Here is a 19,450-nt window from a genome sequence, read left to right on the forward strand (position 1 = left end):
GAGACAATACATCAGTTCTTGATGCTTTTCTTGTCAACATTTTATTGTTTGGTTTTTACAGAATAATTTCACAAAATGTAATTGTTCGGTAAGAATAGAATTAAAGTTATCACAAACATTTATTGAAGACTGATTCTCTATCAGAGGTGATTAATCTGGGTAGTTAAAATGTCTTGTGGACGAAAGAATGTTCCATGGTGTTCAAAGGCCGCCACTGTAAGGGGTCAAAGAGCATACAACTGAGGTAGCTTTAACCCTAATTAAGTATACATTTTCACAACTTGAATGTTATTGATTGCTTTTCAGATTTGAATCAGTTCCAGATTTATACAGTTACTCACCTGCAGGTTGGGAAGTCCAGTGCATTCCAGCCATCCATGTATTCCTGCATAGTCCGGTTGAGACTAGGGCCCGGGATGTCTCCTGAAGGATTCAGTCTTCCACAAGCTCCACACACCTTGTCAGCCATGTGGGCACTGACTGTCACTATGATCTCCTGAGAGAGGCTGTATGACACCTGAAGGCCTGACATCCTCTCAATCATCACTGTCTTGTCATTAACCTTCACTGAGACCTCATTACTCATCAGGCGTGGTAGAGTCACCTTCTTACCGTTTATCTGTGAACAACATTGAAAGAGAAAGTAACACTGATGGAATAGTAAACCATCTGAAAATCCTAGATACTGAAGGCAATTGGTGTTATCCATAAACAATATTTAATAATAAATATACGAGGTGACTCACCCATGTTTCATGCTTGCTGTTGACAGTGACGATCAGGTCATTAAAGTAGACGTACACAGCAACTACGCTCTTGAGGCCAGTCTTCCCACAGTCCTGCAAGGTCACCACCACTCTGAACCACTCTTCCACAAGAGCATTGTCACAAACTTTGATGATCTCATAGGCCCCCATGGCTGTGATTGCGCCACTTCTTTCATTGAAAAGGGTGAAGGCACCATTAGTCTCCAACAAACACTTTTTGAGATAGCAGCCACGTTGACCATCCTTGACCTGGCAGCTCTCATCAGCCTTGCACTTGGTGGCCTCACACTTCACATCACCAGAGGCAGAACAGGTGCAGAGCTCCTGGCAATCCTCTGACAACACAGACTCACCAATCTGAGGGAGAAAAATAGGTACAGTACATTGTTATTGTGGCAGCGTTATAAGGATGCAGTTCTTATCATATAGATACATACATTTTATCTTTGAATTTACATTGAATAATACCTTCTTGGACTATCCACTACAATACATTACAGTATACACATATTTACTGAAATATATCCATCTGACAATAATGTGTATTTGTGGTACATATTCTTCCACTGTAATGTAAACACTACACATTGTTGGTGTATGTTCTAGGTAAACTCCACCTTGTAGGTGTGTCCTTTGTGGTAACAGCTGCACATGTCCCACTTAACACAGCCTGTCCCATTGAAGTAGTAGTCTACATTGCAGGCACAGCCCTCAGCACAGGTGGTGGGGCAGGTGATAATGTCAGAGAGGCCGGGACATGGAGTGGCACAGATCTCAGAGCAGCTCTGGTAATGGCTGTTGGCAGGACAGTCCAGGGCTACACAGGAATAGACTATGTGATTAGACATGCAATATTGTGTCCAGCCACAACACTCACAAGGCAGGCAATACGCTCGACCTCATCTTTACTAGATGCTGTTCCTCCACTAACCTCATTGCAACTCCCCTCCAAGTCTCCGACCACTACCTTGTATCCTTTTCCCTCTCGCTCTCATCCAACACTTCCCACACTGCCCCTACTCGGATGGTATCGCGCCGTCCCAACCTTCGCTCTCTCTCCCCCGCTACTCTCTCCTCTTCCATCCTATCATCTCTTCCCTCTGCTCAAACCTTCTCCAACCTATCTCCTGATTCTGCCTCCTCAACCCTCCTCTCCTCCCTTTCTGCATCCTTTGACTCTCTATGTCCCCTATCCTCCAGGCCGGCTCGGTCCTCCCCTCCCGCTCCGTGGCTCGACGACTCATTGCGAGCTCACAGAACAGGGCTCCGGGCAGCCGAGCGGAAATGGAGGAAAACTCGCCTCCCTGCAGACCTGGCATCCTTTCACTCCCTCCTCTCTACATTTTCCTCCTCTGTCTCTGCTGCTAAAGCCACTTTCTACCACTCTAAATTCCAAGCATCTGCCTCTAACCCTAGGAAGCTCTTTGCCACCTTCTCCTCCCTCTTGAATCCTCCTCCCCTCCCCCCTCCTCCCTCTCTGCAGATGACTTCGTCAACCATTTTGAAAAGAAGGTCGACGACATCCGATCCTCGTTTGCTAAGTCAAACGACACCGCTGGTTCTGCTCACACTGCCCTACCCTGTGCTCTGACCTCTTTCTCCCCTCTCTCTCCAGATGAAATCTCGCGTCTTGTGACGGCCGGCCGCCCAACAACCTGCCCGCTTGACCCTATCCCCTCCTCTCTTCTCCAGACCATCTCCGGTGACCTTCTCCCTTACCTCACCTCGCTCATCAACTCATCCCTGACCGCTGGCTACGTCCCTCCCGTCTTCAAGAGAGCGAGAGTTGCACCCCTTCTGAAAAAACCTACACTCGATCCCTCCGATGTCAACAACTACAGACCAGCATCCCTTCTTTCTTTTCTCTCCAAAACCCTTGAACGTGCCGTCCTTGGCCAGCTCTCCCGCTATCTCTCTCAGAATGACCTTCTTGATCCAAATCAGTCAGGTTTCAAGACTAGTCATTCAACTGAGACTGCTCTTCTCTGTATCACGGAGGCGCTCCGCACTGCTAAAGCTAACTCTCTCTCCTCTGCTCTCATCCTTCTAGACCTATCGGCTGCCTTCGATACTGTGAACCATCAGATCCTCCTCTCCACCCTCTCCGAGTTGGGCATCTCCGGCGCGGCCCACGCTTGGATTGCGTCCTACCTGACAGGTCGCTCCTACCAGGTGGCGTGGCGAGAATCCGTCTCCTCACCACGTGCTCTCACCACTGGTGTCCCCCAGGGCTCTGTTCTAGGCCCTCTCCTATTCTCGCTATACACCAAGTCACTTGGCTCTGTCATAACCTCACATGGTCTCTCCTATCATTGCTATGCAGACGACACACAATTAATCTTCTCCTTTCCCCCTTCTGACGACCAGGTGGCGAATCGCATCTCTGCATGTCTGGCAGACATATCAGTGTGGATGACGGATCATCACCTCAAGCTGAACCTCGGCAAGACGGAGCTTCTCTTCCTCCCGGGGAAGGACTGCCCGTTCCATGATCTCGCCATCACGGTTGACAACTCCATTGTGTCCTCGTCCCAGAGCGCTAAGAACCTTGGCGTGATCCTGGACAACACCCTGTCGTTCTCAAATAACATCAAGGCGGTGGCCCGTTCCTGTAGGTTCATGCTCTACAACATCCGCAGAGTACGACCCTGCCTCACACAGGAAGCGGCGCAGGTCCTAATCCAGGCACTTGTCATCTCCCGTCTGGATTACTGCAACTCGCTGTTGGCTGGGCTCCCTGCCTGTGCCATTAAACCCCTACAACTCATCCAGAACGCCGCAGCCCGTCTGGTGTTCAACCTTCCCAAGTTCTCTCACGTCACCCCGCTCCTCCGCTCTCTCCACTGGCTTCCAGTTGAAGCTCGCATCCGCTACAAGACCATGGTGCTTGCCTACGGAGCTGTGAGGGGAACGGCACCTCACTACCTCCAGGCTCTGATCAGGCCCTACACCCAAACAAGGGCACTGCGTTCATCCACCTCTGGCCTGCTCGCCTCCCTACCACTGAGGAAGTACAGTTCCCGCTCAGCCCAGTCAAAACTGTTCGCTGCTCTGGCCCCCCAATGGTGGAACAAACTCCCTCACGACGCCAGGACAGCGGAGTCAATCACCACCTTCCGGAGACACCTGAAACCCCACCTCTTTAAGGAATACCTAGGATAGGATAAAGTAATCCTTCTCCCCTCCCCCCTTAAAAGACCTAGATGCACTATTGTAAAGTGGCTGTTCCACTGGATGTCATAAGGTGAAAGCACCAATTTGTAAGTCGCTCTGGATAAGAGCGTCTGCTAAATGACTTAAATGTAAATGTCAAGAATCAAAATCACCTTTATTCGCCAAATACATTTACATGTACCAGGAATTTGACCTGATGAAATGGTGCTGAAAACAATCATCAGAATATACAGACCGAATATATATACAAAAGAAAGCCAAAGCCAAATGTGTCCCAATCCACAGACTTCTAAATACTTACGACAGAAGGTTGCTGTTCTCCAGTTACTGATGTTCACCCCAAAGTCCTGGCAGTCAATCATGTACGCTGATATGCTTTGACAGAGAACCTTACGGTCTCCCTCAGACAAGCAGACATCATAGACACAATCTCTGAAGTAAGAGGTGGGGTCTATCACATTGTGGCAGGCGACGAAGGGACCTTGAGGGTTTGTGATGATGCTACAGTCAGCCTCAAATATGAGTTTCTTCTTTGCCTCACACTTGGGGCAGAAGTCTCCGCTGCAGCCATCCTCACAAACCACATGTGGCACACTGATCTTCCAGGCTGCGCCAAAGGTCAGGAGGTCCTTGGTTAATTTCCCATCAGGCAGTTGAAACTCATCATTCTTGTTATCGTTGAAATTGCCACACAGACCACAGGTCTTGCCCCGGTAGTTGCCAGGGACGGTGACAATGATGTGGTACACAAGGTCATAGGTGACTCTCAGGCCGAAGTCTGTTGTGATGACATCATAGGTGCCCTCTTGGTAGGCCTGCACTGCTCCATTGTTAAGATTCACAGGGAGGCTCATCATAATTCCATTTACCTGGATGAATGGCATGTCAAATGTGACCATAACAAATGGCTAGTATCAAGCCTCTTCTAATTATATGCACTAGGTTAGTTGTATACTTTATGACCTCTTATTGTCTTAAAGTGATTACGGAATTGTCTCATGTTAATTAATCAAACACAAAAAAGAGTATGTGTGCATTTGTCATACAGTCAAATGAAATACTAACCATTATCATTCCTGCTTGATTCTTCCTTAGAACCAGGGTATTACCATAGACTTCTACAGCCACAAGCTTGGCAACAGACACCTTTGGATTATTTGACATGGCGTACCACTTCTCATTCTCCACCACAACAGAGAAGGGGTTGAGGCGTGTGCCCTCTAGATAGCAGCCTTGAGCTGCAGTGTAGGTGCAGGTACCTTGGAAGTCATATAAGCTGTTGTCAAAGGTCTTGTAATGTGGGTCACCTGAGATGGTGCAGACTCCCTTTCCAACAGCCTGGCAATGCCTTACCCCATTCTTCACCTCACACGTCTCATGGGGACCACAGCTGAACTTCACACACTTCACCTGATCAATAAAACAAGACATAATTAAGCCATGAAAATATCCTTCACATCAAATAACTTTTATTGTTTAGATGTATAGATTAACACTTGATTAGATCAAGGGCAAATATGTTTCTTTGCTCAAATATTAAGATGTTCAACTAAACCATGCATCGTTCCAAAATGTTAATATACATACAGCTACATTTGAAGTATTTACAGAAAATGGACCAAAAGGCAAATACATGACATTAGGCATACCTTACTAAGACCAATGTAAACATACCTTGCCATTGCATGTGCACTCCTCCTGACAGAGCCCATTGGGATGGAAGACTTGGCCATTTTTGTAGTATTTATCATTGTAAAGACAACCACATTGCGACAGGGGCACACACTTTTTTCCATTAAGCACATAGCCCCTGTCACACATACAGCTCTTCACACAACTGGTATTGCACATGGAGGGACCTTCTGGGTCTTCACAGGTGGCAGGACAGCCCCTTCCACACACCTCATAGTGGCTGTTCTCTGGGCATTCAGGGGCATCTTTTGGGGGGATTAAGGGCAGAAATTATAAGAAAAGTATGGTTACACTGTCACAGCTAGTGTTCACCAGTCACCCTTGGGAGAATCCCTGTTGCTTGAAACACAATATGACACATTTGATTGACATACCTGGGTTACCAGAGGCAGGCGATCCATAGCCATTGGCATAAGCTCCACCAATGCTGTAGATAGCGAATGGGGAGTTAGCGTGGGCTATCTGGTGGAAGCTAGCTCCAGTACCATACAAGACCTCAGCCCATGAGTACTCAGTTCCGTCCACTTTGTGCCACTCAATTTTTAAGGGCATTGGGAGCTTGTCTACCGTGAACCCACCCAGGTCCTTGGTAAGAGCCACCATTACGAACATGTTGTGGAAGCCAGCTTGCCCTTCTAGAGAGTATGAAGTGCTGAATTGATCAGTTGGTAGAATGGTGAACAGAAAAGGGTCGTAGTATTGCTTCTTTCCTATGTCACCTCCGTTGAACTCATACAGGACCTGAATGCCTTTGTCAGCACTCAAGTAATAGGAATTTGGCCAGGTGACAATGAGCTCCAATGATTGTCCTGGGAACATTGGTAGTGTAAGGAAATCGATACCAGTTTGAATGACTTTGACTTGAGTGAACTGAGATGTTTGGATATAAAGACTATCATATCTGTTGATGTCTTTATGGAAAGGCAGTGGTGCAACAATGAATTCCTTCCCCCAACTCTTAACGGGCTGGAGCTGCTCATAGACATGGTTGCAGCCAGTATATTTCTTAGTACAGCTGTGTCCTGAGAGAACTCCTACTGGAAACTTAGAGATCACGTTGGTGCCACTCAGATCAAACTGGCTCTGAATCTGTACACTCTCAAAGGGCAAAAGATCGATTGTCAGCTTGCTGCCTGCAAAATACTTTTGCCTTTGGAATGTCACCGGGCCAGTCAGATAGACCTCAACCCCAAAGTTCTTCTCTTTGTAGTTGATGATGGAAAACTCTTTGGAGAACCTATCACCAGCGGTCGACATGGGGGTGAAGATGAAGTACTCTGTTCCCCAGTCCTTCACGGGGTAGACAACAGAGGTGTCAGCAGTTTCCTTTTTGTAGTTGAGTGACAACACTGTGACCTCCTGGGAAGCTTCGATCAGGACAGTGGGGAGGTTCTTTTTACTGCCAATCATCTCTACTCCTTTGGGTAGGTCAAAGGACACGCTTTTACCAGGGTCAACTGTCTTCTCATAGACCTTCCCAAGGGCAGTTACCTTGACCTTAGTGGGTTGGAGGGAGGTGGGGGGAGATGCCACTTCAATCTTAAAGCTTGAGCCTTTATAGTCTTCAATATAATTTTGCATGAAGGCTGTGGCAAACTCTTTCCCTGCCGGCCCAGCAGAGCAAAGTCCTAGAAAACAATGTTTCAAAAATGTTCATAAAATCAATGGGGGAAAAATTAAAGTTCACTAAGGATAATAATTATGCAAGCCACCAACATCACACTATCTATTTTTGAAGCAACATAAATTCTGAAGGTAAAGTTAATAGTACAGATAGAATAGTGCGACATAATGATAATATTATAATTTAGTAAGGGAAAAACATTTGTTATCTGACTCAGTTTAGCTTGAAGACAAAGACAACCTTGGTCATTTTCAGGAGAGAAACAACACCCCACATGAAAAAATACTACAGTTTACAATCAAATTCCGTAGTAAAGTGTAGTACAGTATATTGTAGAATACTTTGCTCCACACTGTGGTATTCCTAGATCATGTGTAGAACTTGGGGATAGATCAAAATGTACTGGGGGGAGAGGCAGGTCCAACTCAAGTTGTCATCCCCCCAAAAATACACCCCCTCCCAAACATAAAAAACATTTGCAACATGACCCTCCCCTTGTACTGTAAAATAAAATGAACATGCTCCCTCCTGATGTAATTAACTCAAAATAATGTTGACAAGAACAAATAACAATAACTGTAGCGATCCTGTGTTTATGAATGTTTATGTGACTTCATGCTTTTGTGGCACAGTAGACACCACACAGGGCTACGGGCAAGATGGTTGAGGGTTCGCCAACCACCACAGACGAGCTCAGTCTTCCTGTCTGTTTCTGTAAGTATAGACGCTGGGAGATGAGAAGAAAATACAGGGAGTGAATATGTAATGATTAAACAGACAGGAAAAAACAAAACACGAGCAGCGTCTGGACAAGGGACACATAACGACATTAATGCTGACTCAGGAAAGAATCTGAGTAAGTGACAGATATAGGGGAGGTAATTAATAACGTGATGGAGTCCACGTTGAGTCCAGTGAAGCGCTGATGCGCGTAACGATGGTGACAGGTGTGCGTAATGATGAGCAGCCTGGCGGCCTCGAGCACCAGAGAGCAGGAGAGGGGGCAGACATGAGAGTTTCACTACACTATGATCAACTATGGGGAAATCAGATTTTCTACATTTTGACGCCATATTTATAATTATATAAAATATATGCAACAAATTTTCCCCCAACAGGTTTCTGTGCCAATGCACCACACAAACAATTAACAAAACAAACCGACTTTGGGCACTTCAATATCATTGTTTGCTTGTTTAACACCAAAATAGTAGACTCTCAATCTGGATAAATAGAAAATGCATCCCTCCCTAATAGAGCTGGCCCCATTTTGGTCGACTGAGATTTCTTAATTAAAGCAGTCTCAAATATGTTGTTTTTTTCATAGCGCACAAGACACCAATCTGATTTCCGCCTGTCTCAGTGGACTAATCCATTGTGGAGGCTGTAGGGATGGCACAGTCCATCACTCTAGGACATGTGCAACTGAAATTGTATATGGTTATATTATGTAAGAACAATGGTGCAACTAGGGTTGCAAAATTACTAGAACTTTCAATAAATTCCCTGGTTTTCCCAAAATACAGGATAGAGGTGTATTGGAATCGGGATGGAATAAACAGGAAATCCGGAATCCTCCAACCACGATTTTTGGAAAATCAGTGAATTTATAGAACATTACTGGAATTTTGCAACCCTAGGTGCAACACTAATAAAAAAAACATTATTTTATGACCATTGTGATTTCACCCGCATTGGATAGTGGTTGCGGTCTGCAGTTCTGAAACATAGCTTAATCTTCTATGCGCAGTTGAATTGGCACCTTTTCCTAGACCGTGTTGCTATGTGCATAATGGAAAAGTTAACCAGTATATTGGTGTTGAGAACAATGTGACGGAGGCAGCAGCGGAGTGTGAAGAGAAAACAGCCCTTGCCTTGTCTAAGAAAAGTGAGGAGAGAGAATTAGGTCTGTAATCAATAGCCTAACAGTTAAATGTGCCTGGCTTTATTAACAATCCATATATATCTACAGAAATAAGACAGATCCGACTTCTGTTGCCTTTTGAGTAGTGAGTTCTAAGCCTCACGCAATTTGACAATTTCGGCTGTTTTGAATCTTTGCTATGCTATAAGAAATACTTTTTTTTTTCATGGACACCCTCACTCCCTACCTTGTAAAATTACCCAGTATCTAAGGCTTGACAATATCGCAATGTCATTAAACTTTTTGGTGTTTTCTAACAGATGTCTCTGTCCATTCATCAAATTGCTGCTGCACAGTTTTTGGATTGGACTGATAAAACCAATCCAAAAAATACATATATAGACAAAGATTTTTAAAAGTGACTGGGATTGCACAAAAAAAGTCAGGGACTTATTACCATTGTGGGTCACATTTTACATAAATATACACTACCGTTCAAAAGCTTGGGGTCACTTGGAAATGGCCATTATCAGCAACCATCACTCCTGTGGTCCAATGACACGTTGTGTTAGCTAATCTAAGTTTATCATTTGAAAATGCTAATTGATCATTAGAAAACCCTTTTGCAATTATGTTAGCACAGCTGAAAATTGTTTCAGAAGAAAGTAATTTGCTTCTGGCTATTTTGAGCCTGTAATCGAACCCACAAATGCTGTTGATCCAGATACTCAACTAGTCTAAAGAAGGCCAGTTTTACTGCTTCTTTAAATCAGCACAGCAGTTTTCAGCTCTGCAAACGTAATTGCAAAAGGGTTTTCTAATGATCAATTAGCATTTTAAAATGATAAACTTGATAATGGGCCTCTGTACGCCTATGTAGATATTCCATTAAATATCAGCCGCTTCCAGCTACAAGTCATTTTCAACATTAACAATGTCTATACTGTATATTTGATGTTATTTTAATGGACTTTTTAAAAAACTTTTCTTTCAAAAACAAGGATATTTCTAAGCGACCCAAAACTGTTGAGCGGTAGTGTCTATAGCTAGGTTCCATCATATTGGAGACACATTTTCATGCGAATATTCTAAAATCGGTATAAAAACAATATATGTATTCCAGTCACAATGTGACCGTGAAGATTTTAATTTACTGGATATTTGAGAAATTTATCAGACATCCTTTCAGATCTGACCTGGCACAGCCAGTGCCGCCTATAACCAAGGGATATTGGCCAAATGAAGCACATTTAAATGTCCTTCATCAGGATCGGACCCCTTTTTTCAATTTTCACCTAAAATGACAAATCTAACTGCCTGTAACTCAGGCCCTGAAGCAAGGCTATGCATATTGTTGATAGCATTTGAAAGGAAACGCATTGAAGTTTGTGGAAATGTGAAATGAATGTAGGAGAATATAACACAAAAGATCTGGTGAAAGATAATACAAAGAAAAAAAACAATGTTATTTTGTATTTCTTTTGTACCATCATCTTTGAAATGCAAGAGAAAGGTCATCACGTATTATTCCAGCCCAGCTGAAATTTAGATTTTGTCCACTAGATGGCAGCAGTGTATGTGAAAAGTTGTAGACTGATCCAATGAACCATTGTATTTCTGTTCAAAATGTTGTATCAAGACTGCCCAAATGTGCCTAATTGGTTCATTAATAACTTGTCTTGTTCAAAACTGTGCACTCTCCTCCAACAATAGCATGGTATACTTTCACTGTAATAGCTACTGTAAATTAGTGCATTTAGATGAACAATAATTTAAGCTTTCTGCCAATATCAGATATGTCTTTGTCCTGGGAAATGTTCTTGTTACTTACAACCTCATGCTAATCGCATTAGGGCACCCACCGATCCTGAAGAAGTTATTAAAAACAGCCTATAACAACATCAAAAACACTATTCATTGGGTTTTGATGTGTAGCATATGCAAAACCTTATAGCCTATGCCTGCATAGGCCTATCGGCTAACAGTGGATTCTGAAAATATTCAGACGCCTTCAATTTTTCCACATTTTGTTACATTCCAGATTTATTATAAAATGGATTAAATAATAAAAATCCTCAACATTTTACCCACAATACCCAATAACGACAAAGTGAAGAGAGTTTTTCAGAAATGTTTGCAAAAGTATTAAAAACCAAAATACATTATTTACATATGAGACTCGAAATTGAGCTCAGGTGCATTCTGTTTCCATAGATCATCCTTTAGATGTTTCTGCAATATGGTTGGAATCCATCTGTGCTAAATTCAATTGATTTGGAAAGGCACACACGTCTATATAAGTTTCCACAGTTGATAGTGCAGTAAAAGGCACATGACAGCCCGCTTGGAGTTTTCCAAAAAGCATGAAACCAAGATTGAACACTTTGGCCTGAGTGCCAAGCGTCACATCTGGAGGAAACCTGGCACCATCCCTACGTTGAAGCATGGTGGTGGCAGAATCATGCTGTGAGGTTGTTATTAGCGGCATGGACTGGGAGACTAGTCGGGATCGAGGGAAATGTGAATATCTCTGGAGAGACCTGAAAATAGCTGTGCAGCGACGCTCCCCGGCAAACCGGACAGCATTTGAGAGGATCTGCAGATAAGAATGGGAGAAACTCCCAAAATACAGGTGTACCGTGTAGCGTTATACCCAAGCTGTCTCAAGGCTGTAATCGCTGCCAGAGGTGCTTCAACAAAGTACTGAGTAGAGGGTCTGACTACTTATATAGAACATGAAAAACTGAAATATCACATTTACACATTTGCAAAAATGTCTAAAAAACATTACGGGGTTTGTGTGTAGATTGATGGGGGGGGGGTGATTTAATACATTTGTAGAATACGGCTGTAATTGTAACAAAATGTGGAAAAAGTCAAGGGGTCTGAATACTTTCTGAAAGCACTGTAGGTTTCCACTGTATGATATTCATCTAAAAAAGAGCTTAGGCCTAGCCCCAGAGAGAGAGATATGCTGGCGATAAGCATTGTATTGTTATCAGCTTTTTTATTTTTCTGTAGGAAAAAAACCTACAATTAGGTTTATCGGCTACGGGAAACCCTGGCTCCTTTTCAGAGTTGTGTTTCCATCAAATTGACTTGTTGCAGAAAAAAGTCTGTGCGTGAATATGTAGTCCGCATAAACATTTATTTTGAGGTTAAATTCCCACATACCGAATAAAAAATACAAGTTAAATGGGTTTCCATCGCATTATCACCTCTGTGCCTACTGATGGTTTTGTCACAAAAAATGTTGTTTATAGGTAGTCTATACTGAATGTGCCCACTCTGGTATTGGTATGTGCACTCTAGCCAACAGTTAGGAGATACAGTGGAGGTATTGCCCACTACATGATGAGATTATTATGGACAAAAGTGCAAGATTACTTTTATTGTCAAATGTTAGCCAAGCATCGATTATCATTCACCATAATAAGACCCTAGATAATTATTGGAAAGGAGCATCAACCTCATCACTGTGCACTTTCACCACCCTGTGAAGTTCATCGTAAATTATTTCATCTGTAGCTGAATAAATTGCATGCTTTCTCATGATGTTGTGACATTTTTCTTTATCAGACGTGTAGGCTACTTTACGCTCATTAAAATTTTGGATGGAAACCTAATCAATGTCAAGCCATTTTGAAGAGGATGAAATTATATTTGGGAGGAATGCGCAGGCCTTCAAGAGACTTTTGAAGTAGCCTAATCAGATTAAAACATTGTGACTGGCTGTGCTGTGCCACATATAAAAAGGTAATATAATTTCTAAGTGAAATTATAAATATTTAGGATATATTGTGCAAAGAATAACCGCTCAGATTGGAGAGGAGGCAGGGCATGTGTTAAGCTTTCCTGAATAACTGGGCCTGCTGGAGGCATATGTGGCCACATTGCTATAGGACAACTTGGGGAAATGATGATCTGCAACAGACAGTGCATTCAGTAACAGAAGTAAAAAAAATACAGCCAGACTGGTCTGCTCCTGTGCCTTATCTACAGTCGAGAGGATCCTGTGTTCTGCCTTTCACCCAGGACAACGGAATGGATCCCAGCCGGCGACCCAAAAAAACAACTTCATAAAAGGGGCAGACGAAGCGGTCTTCTGGTCAGACTCTGGAGACGGGCACATCGTGCACCACTCCCTAGCATACTTCTCGCCAATGTCCAGTCTCTCGACAACAAGGTTGATGAAATCCGAGCAAGGGTAGCATTCCAGAGGGACATCAGGGACTGTAACGTTCTTTGCTTCACGGAAACATGGCTCACTGGAGAGACGCTATCGGAGTCGGTGCAGCCAGCTGGTTTCTCCACGCATCGCGCCGACAGAAACAAACATTTTTCTGGTAAGAAGAGGGGCGGGGGCGTATGCTTCATGGTTAACGAGACGTGGTGTGGTCACAACAACATACAGGAACTCAAGTCCTTCTGTTCACCTGATTTAGAATTCCTCACATTCAAATGTCGACCGCATTATCTACCAAGGGAATTCTCCTCGATTATAATCACAGCCGTATATATTCCCCCCCAAGCAGGCACATCGATGGCTCTGAGAATGAACTTTATTTGACTCTTTGCAAACTGGAATCCATATATCCTGAGGCTGCATTCATTGTAGCTGGGGATTTTAACAAGGCTAATCTGAAAACAAGACTCCCTAAATTGTATCAGCATATCGATTGCGCAACCAGGGCTGGAAAAACCTTGGATCATTGCTATTCTAACTTCCGCGACGCATATAAGACCCTGCCCCGCTCTCCTTTCGGAAAAGCTGACCACGACTCCATTTTGTTGCTCCCTGCGTACAGACAGAAACTAAAACAAGCTGATAATAATACGCTGATTCGGTGTGCGAGTTCATTAGAACGTGCGTTGAAGATGTCGTTCCCATAGCAACGATTAAAACATTCCCAAACCAGAAATTGATGGATTGATGGCAGCATTCGCGTGAAACTGAAAGCGGCGAACCACTGCTTTTAATCAGGGCAAGGTGACCGGAAACATGACCAAATACAAACAGTGTAGCTATTCCCTCCGCAAGGCAATCAAACAAGCTAAGCGTCAGTATAGAGACAAAGTAGAATCTCAATTCAGCGGCTCAGACACAAGAGTTATGTGGCAGGGTCTACAGTCAATCACGTGTTACAAAAAGAAAACCAGCCCCGTCACGGACCAGGATGTCTTGCTCAGAGGCAGACTAAATAACTTTTTTGCCCGCTTTGAGGACAATACAGTGCCACTGACACGGCCTGCAACCAAAACATGCGGACTCTCCTTCACTGCAGCCGACGTGAGGAAAACATTTAAACGTGTCAACCCTCTCAAGGCTGCAGGCCCAGACGGCATCCCCAGCCGCGCCCTCAGAGCATGCGCAGACCAGCTGGCCGGTGTGTTTACGGAAAAATTCAATCAATCCCTATCTCAGTCTGCTGTTCCCACATGCTTCAAGAGGGCCACCATTGTTCCTGTTCCCAAGAAAGCTAAGGTAACTGAGCTAAACGACTACCGCCCCGTAGCACTCACTTCCGTCATCATGAAGTGCTTTGAGAGACTAGTCAAGGACCATATCACCTCCACCCTACCTGACACCCTAGACCCACTCCAATTTGCTTACCGCCCAAATAGGTCCACAGATGATGCAATCTCAACCACACTGCACACTGCCCTAACCCATCTGGACAAGAGGAATACCTATGTGAGAATGCTGTTCATCGACTCGTCATCAAGCTCGAGACCCTGGATCTCGACCCCGCCCTGTGCAACTGGGTACTGGACTTCCTGACGGGCCCCCCCAGGTGGTGAGGGTAGGCAACAACATCTCCACCCCACTGATCCTCAACACTGGGGCCCCAAAAGGGTGCGTTCTGAGCCCTCTCCTGTAATCCCTGTTCACCCATGACTGCGTGGCCACGCACGCCTCCAACTCAATCATCAAGTTTGCGGACGACACAACAGTGATAGGCTTGATTACCAACAACGACGAGACGGCCTACAGGGAGGAGGTGAGGGCCCTCGGAGTGTGGTGTCAGGAAAATAACCTCACACTCAACGTCAACAAAACTAAGGAGATGATTGTGGACTTCAGGAAACAGCAGAGGGAACACCCCCCTATCCACATCGATGGAACAGTAGTGGAGAGGGTAGTAAGTTTTAAGTTCCTCGGCGTACACATCAAAGACAAACTGAATTGGTCCACCCACACAGACAGCATCGTGAAGAAGGCGCAGCAGCGCCTCTTCAACCTCAGGAGGCTGAAGAAATTCGGCTTGTCACCAAAAGCACTCACAAACTTCTACAGATGCACAATCGAGAGCATCCTGGCGGGCTGTATCACCGCCTGGTACGGCAACTGCTCCGCCCAAAAAGTAAGGCTCTCCAGAGGGTAGTGAGGTCTGCACAACGCATCACCAGGGGCAAACTACCTGCCCTCCAGGGCACCTACACCACCCGATGTCACAGGAAGGCCATAAAGATCATCAAGGACAACAACCACCCGAGCCACTGCCTGTTCACCCCGCTATCATCCAGAAGGCAAGGTCAGTACAGGTGCATCAAAGCTGGGACCGAGAGACTGAAAACAGCTTCTATCTCAAGGCCATCAGACTGTTAAACAGCCACCACTAACATTGAGTGGCTGCTGCCAACACACTGACTCAACTCCAGTGGAACAGCCACTTTACAATAGTGCATCTAAATCTTTTAAGGGGGGGGGGGGGGGGGTGAGAAGGATTACTTTATCCTATCCTAGGTATTCCTGAAAGAGGTGGGGTTTCAGGTGTCTCCGGAAGGTGGTGATTGACTCCGCTGTCCTGGCATCGTGAGGGAGTTTGTTCCACCATTGGGGGGCCAGAGCAGCGAACAGTTTTGACTGGGCTGCGCGGGAACTGTACTTCCTCAGTGGTAGGGAGGCGAGCAGGCCAGAGGTGGATGAACGCAGTGCCCTTGTTTGGGTGTAGGGCCTGATCAGAGCCTGGAGGTACTGAGGTGCCGTTCCCCTCACAGCTCCGTAGGCAAGCACCATGGTCTTGTAGCGGATGCGAGCTTCAACTGGAAGCCAGTGGAGAGAGCGGAGGAGCGGGGTGACGTGAGAATAATTATTAATCATTAATTAATGATTAATAATGGGAATTGATGGGAAATGATGTAAAATATATCACTAGCCACTTTAAACAATGCTACCTAATATAATGTTTACATACCCTACATCATTCATCTCATATGTATACGTATATACTGTACTCTATATAATCTACTGCATCTTTATGTAATACATGTATCACTAGCCACTTTAACTATGCCACTTTGTTTACATACTCATCTCATATGTATATACTGTACTCGATACCATCTACTGTATCTTGCCTATGCCGCTCTGTACCATCACTCATTCATATATCTTTATGTACATATTCCTTATCCCCTTACACTTGTGTCTATAAGGTAGTAGTTTTGGAATTGTTAGCTAGATTACTTGTTGGTTATTACTGCATTGTCGGAAATAGAAGCACAAGCATTTCGCTACACTCGCATTAACATCTGCTAACCATGTGTACGTGACAAATACATTTGATTTGATTCGAGGATAGACCATTAGACAGGTAGACTATAGTGACCTGTGGTATAGTAAAAGTTAGCACATGGAAAAGCGTAGTGCGTAAGGAAAGTACTAAACACCTTGATAAAGGGGAGGAACATGCAAGTAAACCGCCCCCCAGTAAACAACACCATCATTAAGTTCACAGACGACACAACATTGGTAGGCCTGACCACCAACAACGATGAGACAGCCAATAGGGAGGAGGTCAGAGACCTGGCCGGGTGGTGCCAGAATAACAACCTATCCCTCAACGTAACCAAGACTAAGGAGATGATTGTGGACTACAGGAAAAGGAGGACTGAGCACGTCCCCATTCTCATCGTGGGGCTGTAATGGAGCAGGTTGAGAGCTTCAAGTTCCTTGGTGTCCACATCAACAACAAACTAGACTGGTCCAAAAACACCAAAAGAGGGCACGACAAAGCCTATTCCCCCTCAGGAAACTAAAAAGATTTGGCATGGGTCCTGAGATCCTCAAAAGGTTCAACAGCTGCAACATCGAGAGCATCCTGACTGGTTGCATCACTGCCTGGTACGGTATTTGCTCGGCCTCTGACCGTAAGGCACTACAGAGGGTAGTGTGTACGGCCCAGTACATCACTGGGGCTATACTGCCTGCCATTCAGGACGTCTACACCAGGCGGTGTCAGAGGAAGGCCCTAAAAATTGTCAAAGATCCCAGCCATCCCAGTAATAGACTGTTCTCTCCACTACCGCGTGGTAAGCGGTACCAGAGTGTCAAGTCTAGAACAAAAAGGCTTCTCAACAGTTTTTACCCCGAAGCCATAAGACTCCTGAACAGGTAATCAAATGGCTACCCGGACTATTGCCATTGTGTGACCCCCTCAACCCCTCTTTTTTACGCTGCTGCTACTCTCTGTTTATCATATATGCATAGTCACTTTAACTATACATTCATGTACATGCTACCTCAATCACCCTGACTAACCGGTTTCTGTATGTAGCCTTGCTGCTTTTATAGGCTCGCTACTGTACATAGCCTGTCTTTTTACTGTTGTTTTATTTCTTTACTTACCTATTGTTCACCTAATACCTTTTTTGCACTATTGGTTAGAGCCTGTAAGTAAGCATTTCACTGTAATGTCTACACCTGTTGTTTTCGGCGCACGTGACAAATAAACTTTGATTTGATTTGGAAATAGCAATCTGTCCCTTACTATCTAATTTGTAGTATACTATACTACACACTGTAGTATCCCTCGATCATCTAGTGCTGTAGGGCAGCCCCCGAAGTGACTCTTCTTCTCAACACTCTTTGCAAAAGTTTTTATTGTCTTCTCAGGAATTCTCAGGTAGCAGAGGTTCTCCCCGAGTTGATGATCCATTTTACATCATGGCTATAATTGACCACATTTGCCAGTAGAAATGTGTTCAACATCCACTGAAGTAGCTAGCAAGTGTACTACCTACAGTAGTTGCCAAGGTAACCAACCAAACAGACGTCCTAGTTTAGTTAACCAAAACCATCAGACCGAGCGTGCTATTATGAAAATCAATTCAACAATACCAATACTGTTTTCAATTCGACTTTTGCTTTCAAAAGCAGCTCAAACAAAACTTGTAAAAACTATGGCCATTGAATTCTACTGTGCAAATATACAGGTAAATAATACATTCTCTAGAATGCCCTTCAAGCCAATCAGAAAAAAGTATGCCACAATTCCATGGTATAATTAAGTGATAAGTCCCGAGAGGGTGTGGTATATTTAATTTTACCTTTATTTTACTAAGCAAGTCAGTTAAGAACAAATTCTTATTTTCAATGACGGCCTAGGAACAGTGGGTTAACTGCCTGTTCAGGGGCAGAACGACAGATTTTGTACCTTGTCAGCTCGGGGATTTGAACTTGCAACCTTTCGGTTACTAGTCCAACGCTCTAACCACTAGGCTACCCTGCCGTATATGACCATTAAACCACAGATAGTTCAAAAATATATTTGATTATTACCATGGCATTGTTGAATACTTATTTCTGATTGGCTTTAAGGGCATTCTAGAGCATGCAATATTTCCCTATAACGCACTGTATATTTGCACGGTAAACAATCTGGAAAATAATGCAATTCCTTGGAACGTTGTTCATTATTTTTCGTAGAAGGCATAGCCCCTCGTTGATTATCCCTTACATATACCACGGCTAAGGGCTGTTGTTATGCACAACGCAACAAGGAGTGCCTGGATAAAGTAATTAGCCATGGTATATTGGCCAAATACCACACACCCTCGAGGTGGCTTACTGCTATTATAAACTGGTTGCCAACGTAATTAGAACAGTAAATAGTATATTTTGTCATTTGTGTATACGGTCTGCTATACCACGGCTTTCAGCCAATCAGCATTCAGGGCTCGAACCTCCCAGTTTATAATACAGTATCCTACTGTCATGTTCACAAAAAATAGCTTGCTTACTATCTAGTACTTACCACTAAGCAGCAGAACCGCGAAACATTGCAGCGACCCCTTCATCCTTACGGCCAAAAACAAATACAAATGGTTATCCCCTGACACCACATAACAACCTTTGTGAGATTGACAGGAATGTATAAGCAGTAAAACATCTAAAGGGCATGCCAAATGGATTCTACATATGGTAGAATACATAACTTCAGAAACATCCCAAACATAGTATTGTCAAGGGAAATGAGTAATACAAAGATTTTTTTTAGACCTACTAGTCAAAAAACGTTTAAAAAAATCTGAAATCTCTTACCT

At 44.1% G+C, this 19,450-nt stretch overlaps 1 protein-coding gene across 1 annotated transcript; it reads right to left on the minus strand.

Annotated features, from left to right (window-relative positions):
- Positions 1–15: 15 nt before the first annotated feature.
- Positions 16–19,258, minus strand: LOC115128184 (IgGFc-binding protein-like). The gene is made up of 9 exons (XM_029657796.2): positions 19,162–19,258; positions 6,008–7,261; positions 5,616–5,878; positions 5,007–5,351; positions 4,243–4,810; positions 1,385–1,584; positions 747–1,124; positions 342–619; positions 16–214 (listed from the first exon to the last, which is right to left on the minus strand). Exons 1-9 carry the CDS (start codon positions 19,202–19,204, stop codon positions 202–204), a joined length of 3,342 nt encoding a protein of 1,113 aa, XP_029513656.1. The 5' UTR covers positions 19,205–19,258; the 3' UTR covers positions 16–201.
- Positions 19,259–19,450: the final 192 nt, after the last annotated feature.

Source organism: Oncorhynchus nerka, linkage group LG4 (assembly GCF_034236695.1).
Source record: "Oncorhynchus nerka isolate Pitt River linkage group LG4, Oner_Uvic_2.0, whole genome shotgun sequence".
Classification (NCBI taxonomy): domain Eukaryota; kingdom Metazoa; phylum Chordata; class Actinopteri; order Salmoniformes; family Salmonidae; genus Oncorhynchus; species Oncorhynchus nerka.

Excerpts from the sequence above, each read along its gene's own strand:
- LOC115128184 (XM_029657796.2), bottom strand. The coding sequence starts at position 19,204 with ATGAAGGGGTCGCTGCAATGTTTCGCGGTTCTGCTGCTTAGTG. Across the intron at positions 5,879-6,007 it reads GCCTGCCTCTGGTAACCCAG|ATGCCCCTGAATGCCCAGAG; the intron begins GTATGTCAATCA and ends TCCCCCCAAAAG. Across the intron at positions 1,125-1,384 it reads ACAAAGGACACACCTACAAG|ATTGGTGAGTCTGTGTTGTC; the intron begins GTGGAGTTTACC and ends TTTCTCCCTCAG.